At 43.0% G+C, this 15,055-nt stretch overlaps 1 protein-coding gene across 7 annotated transcripts in view; it reads right to left on the bottom strand.

Annotated features, from left to right (window-relative positions):
- REEP1 (receptor accessory protein 1) overlaps positions 1 to 15,055 on the bottom strand; it is a 136,136-nt gene that overhangs the window by 56,019 nt on the left and 65,062 nt on the right. For all 7 annotated transcript variants that reach the window (XM_052648654.1, XM_052648657.1, XM_052648656.1 and 4 more), the window contains exon 3: positions 1,785 to 1,861. In XM_052648654.1, coding sequence (XP_052504614.1) covers positions 1,785 to 1,861 — 77 coding nt within the window. The remainder of the gene's footprint in view (positions 1 to 1,784; positions 1,862 to 15,055) is intronic.

Here is a 15,055-nt window from a genome sequence, read left to right as displayed (position 1 = left end):
AGAGTTGACTCACTGGAAAAGACTCTGATGCTGGGAGGGATTGGGGACAGGAGGAAAAGGGGACAACAGAGGATGAGATGGCTGGGTGGCATCACTGACTCGATGGACGTGAGTCTGAGTGAACTCTAGGAGTTGGTGATGGACAGGGAGGCCTAGCATGCTGCGATTCATCGGGTCGCAAAGAGTCGGACACGACTGAGTGACTGAACTGAACTGAACTGAATGGGGCCGGACGCCATGATCTTAGTTTTTTTTTTAATATTTAGTCTTAAGCCAGCTCTTTCACTCTCCTCCTTCACCCTCATCAAGGGGCTCTTTAGTTCCTCTTCACTTTCTGCCATTAGAGTGGTATCATCCGCAAATCTGAGGTTGTTGATGTTTCTCCTGCCTATCTTGATTCCAGCTTGTAACTCATCCAGTCTAGCATTTCTCATGATGTGCTCAGTGTATAGGTTAAACAAACAGGGTGACAGTAGGCAGCCCTGTTGTAGTCCTTTCTCAATCTTGAACCAATCACTTGTTCCAGACGGGGTTCTAACTGTTGCTTCTTGACCCCCATACAGATTTCTCAGGAGACAGGTAAGACAGTCTGGTATTTCCATCTCTCTAAAAGCTTTCCATAGTTTGTCATGATCCACAGAATGAAAGGCTTTAGCATAGTCAATGAAACAGAGATGGATGTTTTTCTGAAATTCCCTTGCTTTCTCTATAACCCAGTGACTGTTGGCAGTTTGGTCTCTAGCTCCTCTTCCTTTTCTAAACCCAGTTTAGACATCTGGAAGTTCTTGGTTTGCATAATGCTGAAGCATACAGTGCTGTATGTTGTGCTTAGTTGCTCAGTTGTGTTCAACTCTTTGTGGCCCCCACGGACTGTAGCCCACCAGGCTCCTCTGTCCATGGGATCCTGCAGGCAAGAGTACTGGAGTGGGTTCCCATGCCCTGCTCCAGGGGATCTTCCCAACTCAGGGATCGAACCCAGGTCTCCTGCATTGCAGGTGGACTCTTTATTATCTGAGCTACCAGGGAAGTCCAAAGCATTGGGTACATCCTTAAAAAAAGGAAAAGTATGTGTATATGTGTGTATCCCTGAATATTCATTGGAAGGACTTTTGCTGAAGCTCCAATATTCTGGCTCCTGATGTGAAGAGCCAATTCATTGGAAAAGACCCTGATGCTGGGAAAGACTGAAGGCAAAAGTAGAAGGGGATGGCAAAGGATGAGATGGTTGGATGGCATTATCAACACAGTGAACATGAATTTGAGTAAACTCCAAGAGGTAATGGAGGAGAGAGGAGCCAAGTGTGCTATAGTCCATGGAGTCGCAAAGAGTCAGACACAACTTAGCAACTGAACAACAAAAAGTGTGTACATACACACACACACACACATTTAAAAAACTTGTATACAACTGTGAAAAGCAGCAATTGGTGAGTCAATGGTGCTGGGGGAAATTTAGTTTTATTGCACACTTTTGTGTATTGTTTCTTATTTTCCTTTTAATTTTTTTTAACATATGAATGTTTCTTTACCAACTCCATTAATTGAAGAATTTTGTTTATTTTGCCCATCTTTATAAGAACAATACCTGCTCTGATAAGGGCATTCAATAAACATTTACTTGAAGAACAACTTTATAGACTAGTTGATTTGAAATGTTCCAGTGAACATCCTTGCACCTGCTTCTCTGCTGATAAGGTTTAAGACTGTGGTCAGACCTTTTCCATCTCTCTCTTGAGACTAGGCAACATCTTTCCTGGAAAAGTCCCAATTCCTGGAGTACTTACCAACAAAGGAAGATGTCAGTGAATGTCTCTGCTGTGGTGAATAGTGCAAATATAATCCAGTACATCATCCATTTGACCTGTTGAAAGAGAAAGCAATAAAGCTATCAGAAAAGGTCAAGGATGAATGGTTGCCAACTTCAAGAGAACAGGCTCCAACAGCAGATGTTGAGATGGGTCCAGGCAGCCTTGCCTACCACTGGTCACCCCTTCTCCTATCCCTCCCCAGGTTGGTCCAGTTCCACTCCAGACCCTGGGGCTGCAAACATAGGCCATTTCCACAACTGACCCAGGCTCAAGCTCAAAGTAGACTTTAGGTGCCCTTCACTAGTCCTCAGGCTGAGCCAGTGAGACCTGAAGACCAGCAGTGACTCAGGATTCAGTCAGGTCAGTTTGCCAGGACTAATACCAGGTGAATAAAGTTTCCAAGCGTCCACAGAGACACACTCTGGGATGAACTTTAACCTAGCCTTATTCTCTGAGATAAATAATGGTAATCCTCACTGACCACTTAAAAACACTTCTGAGGACTTCCCTGGTGGTCCAGTGGTTAGGATGCAGAGCTTCCACTGCAGGGCACACGGGTCTGACCCCTGGTCAGGCAGTGGCGCCCACTCCAGTGCTCTTGCCTGGAGAATCCCAGGGACGGCGGAGCCTGGTGGGCTGCAGCCCATGGGGTCGCTAAGAGTCGGACGCAACTGAGTGGCTTCACTTTCGCTTTTCACTTTCCTGCATTGGAGAAGGAAACGGCAACCCACTCCAGTGTTCCTGCCTGGAGAATCCCAGGGACGGCGGAGCCTGGTGGGCTGCTGGCTGTGGGGTCGCACAGAGTCGGACACGACTGAAGCAATTTAGCAGCAGCAGCAGCAGGAACTAAGATTCTATATGCTGAGGTACAGCAAAACAAGCAAACAAAACACTCTTTCATGTGGGAAAGCCCTCACAGAAACTGGATATTTTCTTTTATCTCCCCCACGTGACCATCCTTTTCCACTTCTACTGTTTCTCTTCCCCAGGTGAAGCCTTGGTTTCCCCCTCCCTGCCCCCCGCTCTCTTTAACTACTGTAAGAGTCTCCTAATTGCTTTCCTGCCCTTTGACTTTCCTCTTACCAATCCATCTTGCAAACTATCCCCACACTCATCCCCCACAAAGCATGAACTCATCCTACTAACCTTTCATTTAAAATCTTCTAGCCTGCAGAATAAAGTCCAAAGTCCTTAGCCTGCTCCTCCTGGTTTTGGAAATGGTGGGGTAGTTTGTATTGGACTAATCCTCTTGCCAATAATGATAATAAACTCAGAACAAAATATTTTATTCTATCTATCTTTGGCCACACCACATGGCATATGGGAAATCTTAGTTCCCTAACCAGAGATTGAACCCACACCCTCAGCATCAAAAGCACAGAGTCCTAACCACTCGGCTGCCAGGGAATTCCCTAAACAAAATATTTAAAAATAACTGTCTGAAGGCTAGAAAAGCTATCAAAAGCTGGCAGAAACTGGAAAGGATCCAATTCTTGAAATGTGGGGACCACACCAGAGTAAATCCACGTGGATGCAGCTAAAGAAACCACCCAGCCAGCAAATCATGGGGCAGACAGAACTCCAGAAGAAACCCATAGTCGAATTTGCCTGAGGAAGTAGAAAATAGAGTTTGAAATGGTCAAAGATGCTGGAAATTGAAAAGGAAAAATCCTCAGTAAGAGGGAAGCATAAGTCATAAACCAAACTCACATATAAACTCCTTTCAATGTCTTAGCTGGCTTCTGAATTGTACAGAATCAGGTAATATTCCAAGGTGGCTGAGTAAAATACAGCTAGGAAGTGGAGAGTCAAGCAGAGATTCAGTTTCTGCCCACTACAGGAGAAACAGTTTGGAGTTCAAGTTTTGCCTAATTAGAGAAGGTTGGTAAACATTTGGGAATTTCCAGGGGAACATTTAAAAGGTCATACTTCAGGAATACAAATTACAACCTAGGACTTAAGAGATTAGCTCTAGGACTAAGAGTAAAACTGAAATACACCCGCCCCAGGAAAATGTAAAACTTAACTACCACAAGGTCAAGGTGATCTGTCGGAAGTTAACTGCCTGCTAGAATAAAAATTAACCTTCTTCACAGGAAGACAACATAGATCTGGAGTTCCTATGACGAAGTATATATAAAAATTCCAACAAACAAAAAAGGTGTGTGTGTGTGTGTGTGTATATATATATATGAAGAAACAGGAAAATATGCTCCATGGTTAAGAGAAAAACTAGTCAATAGAAACGGATCTGTATTTGACTTAGATGTTACAATTGGCAAAGACTTTAAAAAGTATAAATGTATATTGAGAAAACTAAATATTCACACATAAAAGAATGAAGATGGACTTCTACCTCACACTATATACAAAAAAGTGAACTCAAAATGGATCAGAGACCTAAATGTAATAACCTTACAAGAAAACACAGGAGTAAATTTTTGTGGCCTTGGGTTAAAACATGTTTTCTTAGATGTGACACCAAAAACACAAGCAACAAAAAAGAAAATAGATATATTAGACCTTACAAAAATTTTAATTTTTTGTACTTCAAAAGATACCATCAAGAAAGTGAAAAGACAACCCACAAAATGGGGAAAATATTTGCAAATCACTATCTGACAAAGTATTTGTATTGAAATAATAAAGAACTTATATAGCACAACAATAAAAAGATCAAATCCAGGTCTCCTGCATTGCAGGCACATTCTTCACCAACTGAGCTACTAGGGAACCCCCAATAAAAAGACAAATAAGCCAATTTAAAGTGTGTCAAGGGCCCATATCTTTTAGAAAATGAATCAGTAATTAATAAACCCAACACCCATTTATGATAAAAGACCTGAATAGCCAATATGATACTGAAGAAGAGAAACAAAGTCAGATAATTGACACTGTCTAATTTTAAGACTTAATATAAAGCTACAATAACCAGGAGAGTGTGGTATTAGTGAAATAACAGATAAATATATCAAATAGACTAGACAAATAGAATAGACAGCCTCCAAACAGACTGCACAAATACAATCAACTAATCCTTGACAAAGGAGCAAAGGCAATTTGATGGAGAAAAGACAGTTTTTTCAATAAGTGGTGCTGGGAACAATTGGATATTTACAATCAAAAAACAAATAGATGTAGGCACTGATCTTACATCTTACACAAAAATTAACTAAAACTATAAAATTTCTAGAAGATAACACAAGAGAAAACCTAGGTGATCTGAAACTTAGTAATTCATCTTTTAACACACCACTATGACCCACAGAAGAAAACAATGATAAGCCAGACTTCATTAAAATGAAAAATTTCTGCTCTGCAAAAGATATCGTTAAGAGAATGAAAAGACAAGCCACAGACTGGGAGAAAATATTTGCAATACATATATCTGAAAAGGGATTTGTATCCAAAATATTCAAAGAATACTTAAAACTCAACAACAATAAAAATAACAACCCAATTTTTTAAATGGCAAAAAATCTGAACATCTATCTCACCAAAGAAGATATGTAGCAACTTACTAACAGATATTTTGTTATAGATTTTTTTAATTCACCACTTAACAAGACACTTATCCTAGGAGGAAAAGGATGGGTTCAGGATTATTTTTTTTAGTATAAATATGTTGTGTAGTCTACCAGGCTCCTCCGTCTGTGGGATTCTCCAGGCAAGAGTACTGGAGTGGGTTACCGTTTCCTTCTCCAATAGGAAAAGGTAGATACAATGAGTGAAGAAATGGGAGATTTCAAGAGAAAGAAGGAAAATCTTTAAAAAGAACTAAATGACATCCTAGAACTGAAAAACAAAACATCTGAAAAAAATGTTTTTAATTATTGAATGAAATTTATAGGAGTTTGGTCACAACGAAAGATCTGTGAGCTTGAAGACAAGACAACAGAGTCAACCAGGCTGAAGCCTGGTTAGGGGGTGGGCTGGGGGATGAAGAGTCTCGATACCTGAGGAACACGCATCAAGCAGTCAAATATACGTGGAACAGGAATTTGAGAGAAGAGAAAAAAGAGAATTGGATAGAAAAATTATTTGAAGAAATACTGCCTAAAGTTTTCCAGAATTTAACCAACATATGGTCACAAAACCCAGTGAATTGAAGCAAGATAAATATGAAGAAAACCACATCTAGCCACATTATAATAAAACTGCTAAAAAACAAAGAGAAAACCTTAAGTGAGGGGGAAGAAAGACATTACATACAGGGGAATGACAGTAAGAATTACAGTTGACTTTTTATCAGAAACAACGAACACCAGAAGAAAATGAATAACATCTTTAAAGTGCCACACACACACACACACACACACACACACACACACAAAATAGTGCCAACCTATCATTCTATACCTAGCACAAACATCTTTTAAAAACCAAAGGCAGTTCTGGTGGCTCTCATTGCCTCTGTGACTCTGAAACATGTGCCCAAGTAGATCAATTAGAGGTCTTCTCTATTTAGAAAAACAGAATAATCCCTTGGGAACAAGGCTGGCTTAGTCCATCAAAAGAAACTTATCTGTGACACTATATACTACCAAGGTTATAGGCAGCAGAACGGGCTCCTTAGCAGGGAGCAAACAATCTTATCCAGCTGGAAACTCCCTGGTATACTGGGGCCCAGGATCTAAGAATTCCCAACACTGGTATCCATATACACTGCAAGGAGCCTGAATTCCCTCTCTGGAAGTTTTTTCTTTTCAGTGTTCAAACCATGTTCCAGGGACTTCCCTGGGGGTCCAGTAGCTAAGATGCTGCACTTCAGTTGACTTTTTATCAGAAACAATGAACTGGCTTAAGTGGGTTTTTGGGAAGATGGGATTAGATAGCTTACAAGGCAAGAAATGGTCCCCAAGAGAAGGATGGCTAGGTATACATGGGAGGGAAGGGACCTGCTGAGGTCAGGGCATGAGTGACTGATTGTTATGGAACCACTCACATTAACAAGAAAAAATAAAAGCCAAATTGGGGAGAAGAAGCTGAGCTCCATGAGGCTGAGGACAATCTGAGGGTTTTGGAGGCCATCTAAGAAAAATGCCCAATGGGCCTCTAGAGAGGGAAAAGTAAATCTCAGGAAGGAGATTGGGGCTGAAGACTGAAGACAAAGATGAGGAAGCCATGGCAGAGAGGAGGCTGGAAGGGACAGCCTAAAGAATTTTCCATCATGTACTCCTTCACCTTAAAATACTTTCATGCAGAAAGAAGGCTCTGAGAATGACTCACTGAGCCTAACAAGGTAAATGAAATACTGGTGACTCAGACATGGAAACCATAAATAAATATCTGGAAATGGTCTCCCGACCTCTCCTCAGAGAAACCAAATGGAAGCTGTTTTTCCAAGATTTGAAATAGAACTTGCCATGTTAGAGGGATTCTACCCAAAACTCCCTGCAAGGTGAGTGGGAGTGTGGGTGGGCCAGCACCCAGAATAGAGAGAGGAAGTTATTGTTGACTTGTGACGTTATCATCAGGGGCAGCTCTGGAGTGGACAGTTGACAGCACAACTGGGAACTCCCTCTGAACTGGTCAAGCACAGGAATGAGGAGACAGGAGAGAAGTGATGACCCTTGGTCACAACAAAAGGGTGGGAAGCAGATCTCGGTGACTTTCCATGAGTCACAGAATGGGCTGAGACCCCAGGACCCATCAGATCCTGCCCCTGGGGCTCCTGGGAGCCTGTGAAAGGCCTCCTCCACGAACTCTGGAGGCAGCAGGCTCAGTCAACTCTTAGCCTCACCTCACCTTTGGACCCTCCCCCACACCAGTCACACTAATATTTCTTAAGCCTCTCACACTCCCTTCTGCATCTGAGCTCTGTTCCAGTCTCACAGGGAACCCTCTCTGACAAATGACTGAGGAAGGACGTATCTGAGCCAGGTTGACAGAAGAGTTGGCACTATCTGCTGGTACAAGTTCACAGGGGACAACTGTAAAGTCAGAGGTGGCTGGGAGAGGGTAGGGGGGGAAATGCCCTGTAGGCAGAACTGTGAGCAGGGCTCTCAGTCCAGTGGGAGAATCGTCTTGAGGTGTGGCATTTATACTGTCATCATGTATATTAACCATATTTTCATATTTTCTGTATTCTTTTTTTTAGATTTTTCTTGATGTGGATCATTTTTAAAGTCTTTACTGAACTTGTTACAATATTGTTTCTGTTTTATGACTGCAAGGTTTTTTGGCCACAAGGCATGTAGGATCTTAGCTCTCCAACCAGGAACTGAACTTGCATTCCCTTTCATGCAATGAACTTGCATTGGAAGAAGTCTTAACCACTGGACCACCAGGGAAGTCCCATTTTCTATGTTCTTGATGTTGGGGTCTTGCTGACTGGAGAGACTGCCTCTCCTATGACTAGCTAATTCACAGAGATAGCAAATTTCTTATCCCAGGGCACATCTGCAAACTGAGAAATCTGGGGTCCATACTACAAACCACCTCCTTTATGGAGCTCCCACAGGTTGAGCTAATATTTCCCAGCCCTAGTCATCTGGGGCCAGCTGCCAGATAACTGGAGGCAGATCCCATACCCCAGAGCCTGCTGAAACTATTCAAACTAGCCAGTTGTAAGGTCTCTCACTCTGCTTTGCCTTGAATTCCCCACAGAAACTGTAATAAAGGTCAATGCCCATGTTTCCCCCTTGCTCTCCCTCTAACTCCTAACAGACCTGGTACTTCTCCAGTGGCCCTGCATGATGTGCTGAACCTCCTACTTCCAAGGAACTGTGAGTAAAAACTTCTTCCTCTATGAGTCATTTCTGTGTCTGTATGCCTTACCATAGCTGATTAAAACAAATCTGGGATACATTTTAAAACACCACGTAAGAATTTGGATAGATGATGAGGTACTTGGAAGGGACAAGACTGAGAATTTGGTGTTGAGGTGGTTTCGAAATTATGTGGATGGGTCCACAGAGTGCAGATATTTGTGGCTCATGCTAATGCTCACCAGAAGGTCCCAATGGCAGAGGAGGCTCTTGGTAATCAGGGGGTGAGATGACCAGCTCTGTAGATGTCTGTGAGCCTTTTAGTTCAGGCATGATATTGCTTGATCAATGGGCTCATGTAGCAGTGGTCATGCGGACAGAGGAAACACACTGGCTCAGCAATGTGCATTTCTCTCACCAAGGATGACCTGGCCATGACCTCTGCCCAGACACCAAGGTGCCAACAGCAGTGACTAAGCATCTCTAGGACCGTACCATAACTCAAAGCACCAGCCAGCCTCCTGGGAGCAGGCCATCATACCAAGTCCCGTCCTTCATAGAAAGGGGAGCACAGAGTCTTTCTGGAATATTCATTCATTGGGCATGTGGGCTTGCTTTCCCCACTGCCATGTTTCTGGCATCCACACAACAAACTGTGGACTCCATTGAGTATCCTTCTCATTTTGATGTATTCCACCCAACAATCCCATGAGAGGAGCTTGGCAGGCTGCAATCCATGGTGTCATAAAGAGTCAAACACGACTGAGTGCGCGCGTGCACACACACACACACACACACACACACACACACCCAACACTGCCTCTGACCAAAGGCTCTCTTTTACAGCCAGAGAAATGCAACAATAGGCTGATGTCTCAGGGAATCTCTGATGTAATCATGTATCCCAATGCCCAGAAGCAGCTGGCCTTATACAATGCTGCAAGACCTTCGGAGAGTGCCAGAAAAGAACCAGGTGGGAATTAGCATTCTGGGAAGTTGCCATGCTCTCCTAGACAATGCAATTTCCTCTCTGAACTAGTAACCAACACATGGTACTGCATCTTAGCCAGAATCTAAAGGTTCAGGAACCAAGGAAATGAGGGTGGTGTTTCTTAGGATTAGGCCTAATGCTAGCACCCTGCAATTCAAAGTGTAGTTCATGAGATTACAACATTAGAATCCCCAAGGAGTTTGTTAGAAATGCAGAATCAGCTTGTTAGAAGTGTAGCATCTCAGGTCCCACTCCAGAGCTAATGGATCAGTTCTACATTTTAATAAAACTCTCTGCTTATTCGTATGCATGTTAAAGTTTGAGAATCACTGGTCTAATCCACTCACAACACTTTAATTCTCATCCTCAGACTTCTGAGCTCTGGTTTTTAATAATTTTAGTGCTTGGAGGATGGATGCTTCCACCAGGGATATAAAATGGTTCTGATGAAGTGGAAGCAGAGACTAGAAGGTCACCTGGCCATTTCGAGACCACCACGTCACTAGGAAACAGATAATAAAGGGCTTATAGACTGCAAGAAGATCCAACCAGTCCATCCTAAAGGAAATCAGTCCTGAATATTCATTGGAAGGACTGATGCTGAAGCTGAAACTCGAATACTTTGGCCACCTGATGCAAAGAGCTGACTCATTTGAAAAGACTCTGATGCTGGTCTTTTCAAGGTTGAAGGTGAGAGGAGAAGGGGATGACTGACGATGAGATGGTTGGATGGCATCACCGACTCAATGGACATGAGTTTGAGTAAACTCTGGGAGTTGGTGATGGACAGGGAGGCCTAGCGTGCTGCAGTCCATGGAGTGACTGAACTGAACTGAACTGAACTGAACTGGGCTTTTGTAGGGTAACTGATACTGCTTATGAAGGGGAACTAGAGTTGCTATTACACAGTGTGGTGGGAAGGAGGTTGGATGGAGGTTAAGAATCCTTTAGGGCAGCCATCCCCAACCTTTTCGGCACCAGGCACCAATTTCAATTTCGTGGAAGACAATTTTTCCATGGATGGGGGTTGGCGGGTGGTTTCAGGATGGTTCAAGTGCAGCAGGGTTTGTGCTCTTATGATCATCTAAAGCCACTGCTGATCTGATAGGAGGTGGAGCTCAGGCGATAATGTGAGAGATGGGGAGCAGCCGTAAATACAGATGAAGCTTCACTTGCTTGCCCACTGCCTACCTCCTGCTGTGTGGCCTGGTTCCTAACAGGCCATGAATACAGGTTTGTGGCCTGGGGGTTGGGAACCTCTGCTCTAGGGGATCTGCAAGCATTGTTTTGTTCAGAGGTAAAAGTCAACGGATCATTACTACAACCCTCCAGAGGCAAGACCACTAAGGCCTCAGATTCCCCAGAAATGAAGATTTAGGCCACAACCTTGGAGAAGAAAAGGGGCTTCCCTGGTGGCTCAGATGGTAAAGAATCTGCCTGCAATGCAGGAGACCTGAGTTCAATCCCTGGGTTGGGAAGATGCCCTGGAGAAGGAAGTGGCAACCCACTCCAGGATTCTTACCTGAGAAATCCCATGGACAGAGGAGCCTAGCAGGCTACTGTCCATGCAGTTGCAAAGAGTCCAACACAACTGAGCCACTAACACTAACACTTGGAGAAGAAACCACACTCACTAAAGTTGAAGGCACAGGGAGCATGGACTGGATGGTGGAAAAGGGAAGTAATAGGAAACGCTGCGAAAGACTTCGGAATGGGTGTCCTGTGGACTGCTAGGTGCTAGCCAGAGCAGCCAGCCTCCTGAATTATTTTAACTCTGCAGGTGTCTTGTTTTACAATATCTTTGAGTTATTTTACAACTTGGTGAGTTATCAAAAACTGATTGCAATGCAGATAATTTAGTCTATAGAGGTGAACAATAATTTTGTCCCGTGGAGGTACAACTGGGTCCAATGATCACATTTCCCAAGAAATCAGTTGAAAATCTATGAACTAATATTTCATCATACCTCATTCAGTTCAGTTCAGTTGCTCAGTCATGTCCAACTCTTTGCAACCCCATGAATCGCAGCACGCCAGGCCTCCCTGTCCATCACCAACTCCCGGAGTTCACTCAGACTCATGTCCATCGAGTCAGTGATGCCATCCAGCCATCTCATCCTCTGTCGTCCCCTTCTCCTTGGGCCCCCAATCCCCTCCCAGCATCAGAGTCTTTTCCAATGAGTCAACACTTTGCATGAGGTGGCCCAAGTACTGGAGTTTCAGCTTTAGCATCATTCCTTCCAAAGAAATCCCAGGGCTAATCTCCTTCAGAATGGACTGGTTGGATCTCCTTGCAGGCCAAGGGACTCTCAAGAGTCTGCTCCAACACCACAGTGCAAAAGCATCAATTCTTCGGCGCTCAGCCTTCTTCACAGTCCAACTCTCACATCCATACATGACTACTGGAAAAATTGCTTACATACATATCTGTTCTTCGGAGTCTCCTTTGGACTGATTTCTTTTTTAATACCTTATTGGTTCCCACATTACTCAGTGAGTTAAGTAAAATTTTCAACATGTGTTAATTTTCTATTTGTATAAGAATCATGATTTCACCCCTTTTTAAATTCAATCAGTTCAGTTGCTCAGTCGTGTCCGACTCTTTGCGACCCCAGGGACTGCAGCATGCCAGGCCTCCCTGTCCATCACCAACTCCCAGAGTTTACTCAAACTCATGTCCATTGAGTTGGTGATGCCATTCAACCATCTCATCCTCTGTTGTCCCCTTTTCCTCCCACCTGCAATCTTTCCCAGCATCAGGGTCTTTTCAGATGAGTCAGTTCTTCGCATCAGGTGGCCAAAGTATTGGAGTTTTAGCTTCAGCATCAGTCCTTCCAATGAACATTCATGACTGATTTCCTTTAGGATGGACTGGTTGGATCTTCTTGCACTCCAAAGGACTCTCAAGAGTCTTTGCCAACACCACAGTTCAAAGGCATCAATTCTTCTGCATTCAGCTTTCTTGATAGTCCAAATCTCACATCCATACATGACTACTGGGAAAACCATAGCCTTGACTAGATGGACCTTTGTTGGCAAAGTAATGTCTCTGCTTTTTAATATGCTGTGTAGGTTGGTCATAACTTTTCTTCCAAGGAGTAAGCATCTTTTAATTTCATGGCTGCAATCACCATCTGCAGTGATTTTGGAGCCCAAGAAAATAAAGTCAGTCACTGTTTTCACCATTTCCCCATCTTTTTGCCATGAAGTGATGGGACTGGATGCTATGATCTTAGTTTTCTGAAAGTTGAGTTTTAAGCCAATTTTTTCACTCTCCTGAAGGCTCTTTAGTTCTTTGCTTTCTGCCATTAAGGGTGGTGTTATCTGCGTATCTGAGGTTTTTGATATTTCTCCTGGCAATCTTGATCCCAGCTTGTGCTTCATCCAGCCCAGCATTTCTCATGATATACTCTGCATATAAGTTAAATGAGCAGGGTGACAATAAACACCCTTGATGTACTCCTTTCCCAATTTGGAACCAGTCTGTTGTTCCATGTCCAGTTCTAACTGTTGCTTCCTGACCTCCATACAGATTTCTCAAGAGGCAAGTCAGGTGGTCTGGTATTCCCATCTCTTGAAGAATTTTCCACAGTTTGTGGTGATCCACACAGTCAAAGGCTTTGGCATAGTCAATAAAGCGGAAGCAGATGTTTTTCTGGAACTCTCTTGCTTTTTCCATGATCCAGAGGATGTTGGTAATTTGATCTCTGGTTCCTCTGCCTTTTCTAAATCCAGCTTGAACATCTGAAAGCTCATGGTTCATGTACTGTTGAAGCCTGGCTTGGAGAATTTTGAGCATTACTTTACTAGCATGTGAGATGAGTGCAATTGTGTGGTACTTTGAGTGTTCTTTGGCACTGCCTTTCTTTGGGATTGGAATGAAGACTTCAGTTTTTCCAGTCCTATGACCACTGCTGAGTTGTCCAAATTTGCTGGCATATTAACAAAGACATACATACCAAGCATGAACTCATGACCACTGACTTAAATAGGACTCTAGCTTCTATTCATGTTTTCTTTCTTTCATGTATAGATTTAAATATTTTAACTAATTTTACTTTATTTATATTTATTTATTCTCCTTCTCCCCTTAACATAGTACATGGGCTCTGCCAGTGATGGTTCACTTGACAATTTAATTTTTAGAGTGTTTACTATTAAGGTTAAATCCTGCCAGAGCCAGAAGAAGAGAGAGGACTTTGCCAGAGATATCGATCTCTGGAGCTGGACTCAAATGAAGAAATTTGGATTTGGCAAGAAGATGGTATAGAATTCTTATTGGAAGAATTTGTTTTGTTTTGGGGTGAAACAGAAAAAAATAGCTTTGCTGCTTTGGGAGGCAAAGGGGGACACAGTGGGATTGTGCCTCTCAAAACTGTGTGTCCCAACCCAGAAAGAATTGGTGAGAAGTTCTATTCTTGCCTCAAGTGGTCTCCTGATCTTCTCTGAAGAATACTTCCTCAAGGGTGTTCCATCTTCCATTTGTTCTGGAAGAATTTTTTAAAAGGAAAGGAGTGGATGTTGTGTAGCCCAAGAAATAACTGTAATATAGATCACTATATATTTTCATATATATAATATACAGGCATATCTCCTTCTATTGTTTATTTTTTAAATGCTCTTTGCAGACATTGAGTTTTTTTCACAAATTGAAAATTTGTAGTTAAGCAGATATACTGGCACCATTTTCCCAACAGCATTATTTTTGAATAAGGGTGTATATAGTTTCTTAGACCTGGTGTTATTGCACACCTAATAGACTATAGCATAGTGTAAACACAAGTTCTGTGTGCTCTAGGAAACTAAAAAGTGCATGTGACTCACTTTTTGGTGATACTCATTTTATCATTGTAGTCTGAAATCAAACATGCAGTATCTCTGAGGTGTAGGGTGTGTGTGTGTATTTTTAAAACTACTAGCATCCAGGGACTTCCCTGGCAGTCTCCTGGGTTGCACTGCAGGGACACATGTTCAATCCCTAGTCAGAAGACTAAGATCCTGCATGCCCCGTGGTGTGCCAAAAAAAAAACTTATGAACTACTAGCATCCAAAGCCTTCTAATCTGGAGGGCATCTCCCAGCATGTGGGTCTTTATGGAAGGCAAAGTCTATTACCCAGACTTGGAGAAACCAAATGTCCCTATCCAGGGTTTTGAATCTTCATGGGATGTTCCAAAGGCAAGAACGTTCCAAAGGCATGGGCAGCTCGCAGCCAGTTTGGTAGTGGTGACCTGGGCAGCAGATTCCTAAACAGACCCTTCCTGCAGCACAAGCTTGGCCATCACCCAGCCTTCTTGGACCTTCCTCAATTTCTGAGTATCCTTCCCCAGGCTTCTGGTTAATTCTATGAAAGTGAAAGTGTTATTCGTTCAGTCGTGTCTGACTCTTTTTGACCTGATGGACTATAGCTCGCCAGGGCTCTGTCTGTGTAATTCTCTAGGCAAGAATACTGGAGTGGGTTGCCATTTCCTCTTCCAGGGATCCTCCCAACCCGGGGATCAAACCCAGCTCTCCTGCATTGCATGCAGATTCTTTACCATCTGAGCC

The sequence above is a fragment of the Budorcas taxicolor genome, chromosome 11 (assembly GCF_023091745.1).
Source record: "Budorcas taxicolor isolate Tak-1 chromosome 11, Takin1.1, whole genome shotgun sequence".
NCBI classification, from domain to species: Eukaryota; Metazoa; Chordata; class Mammalia; order Artiodactyla; family Bovidae; genus Budorcas; species Budorcas taxicolor.
Note: the sequence above shows the minus strand (reverse complement) of the source record. Positions and strands in the feature narration are given on the sequence as shown.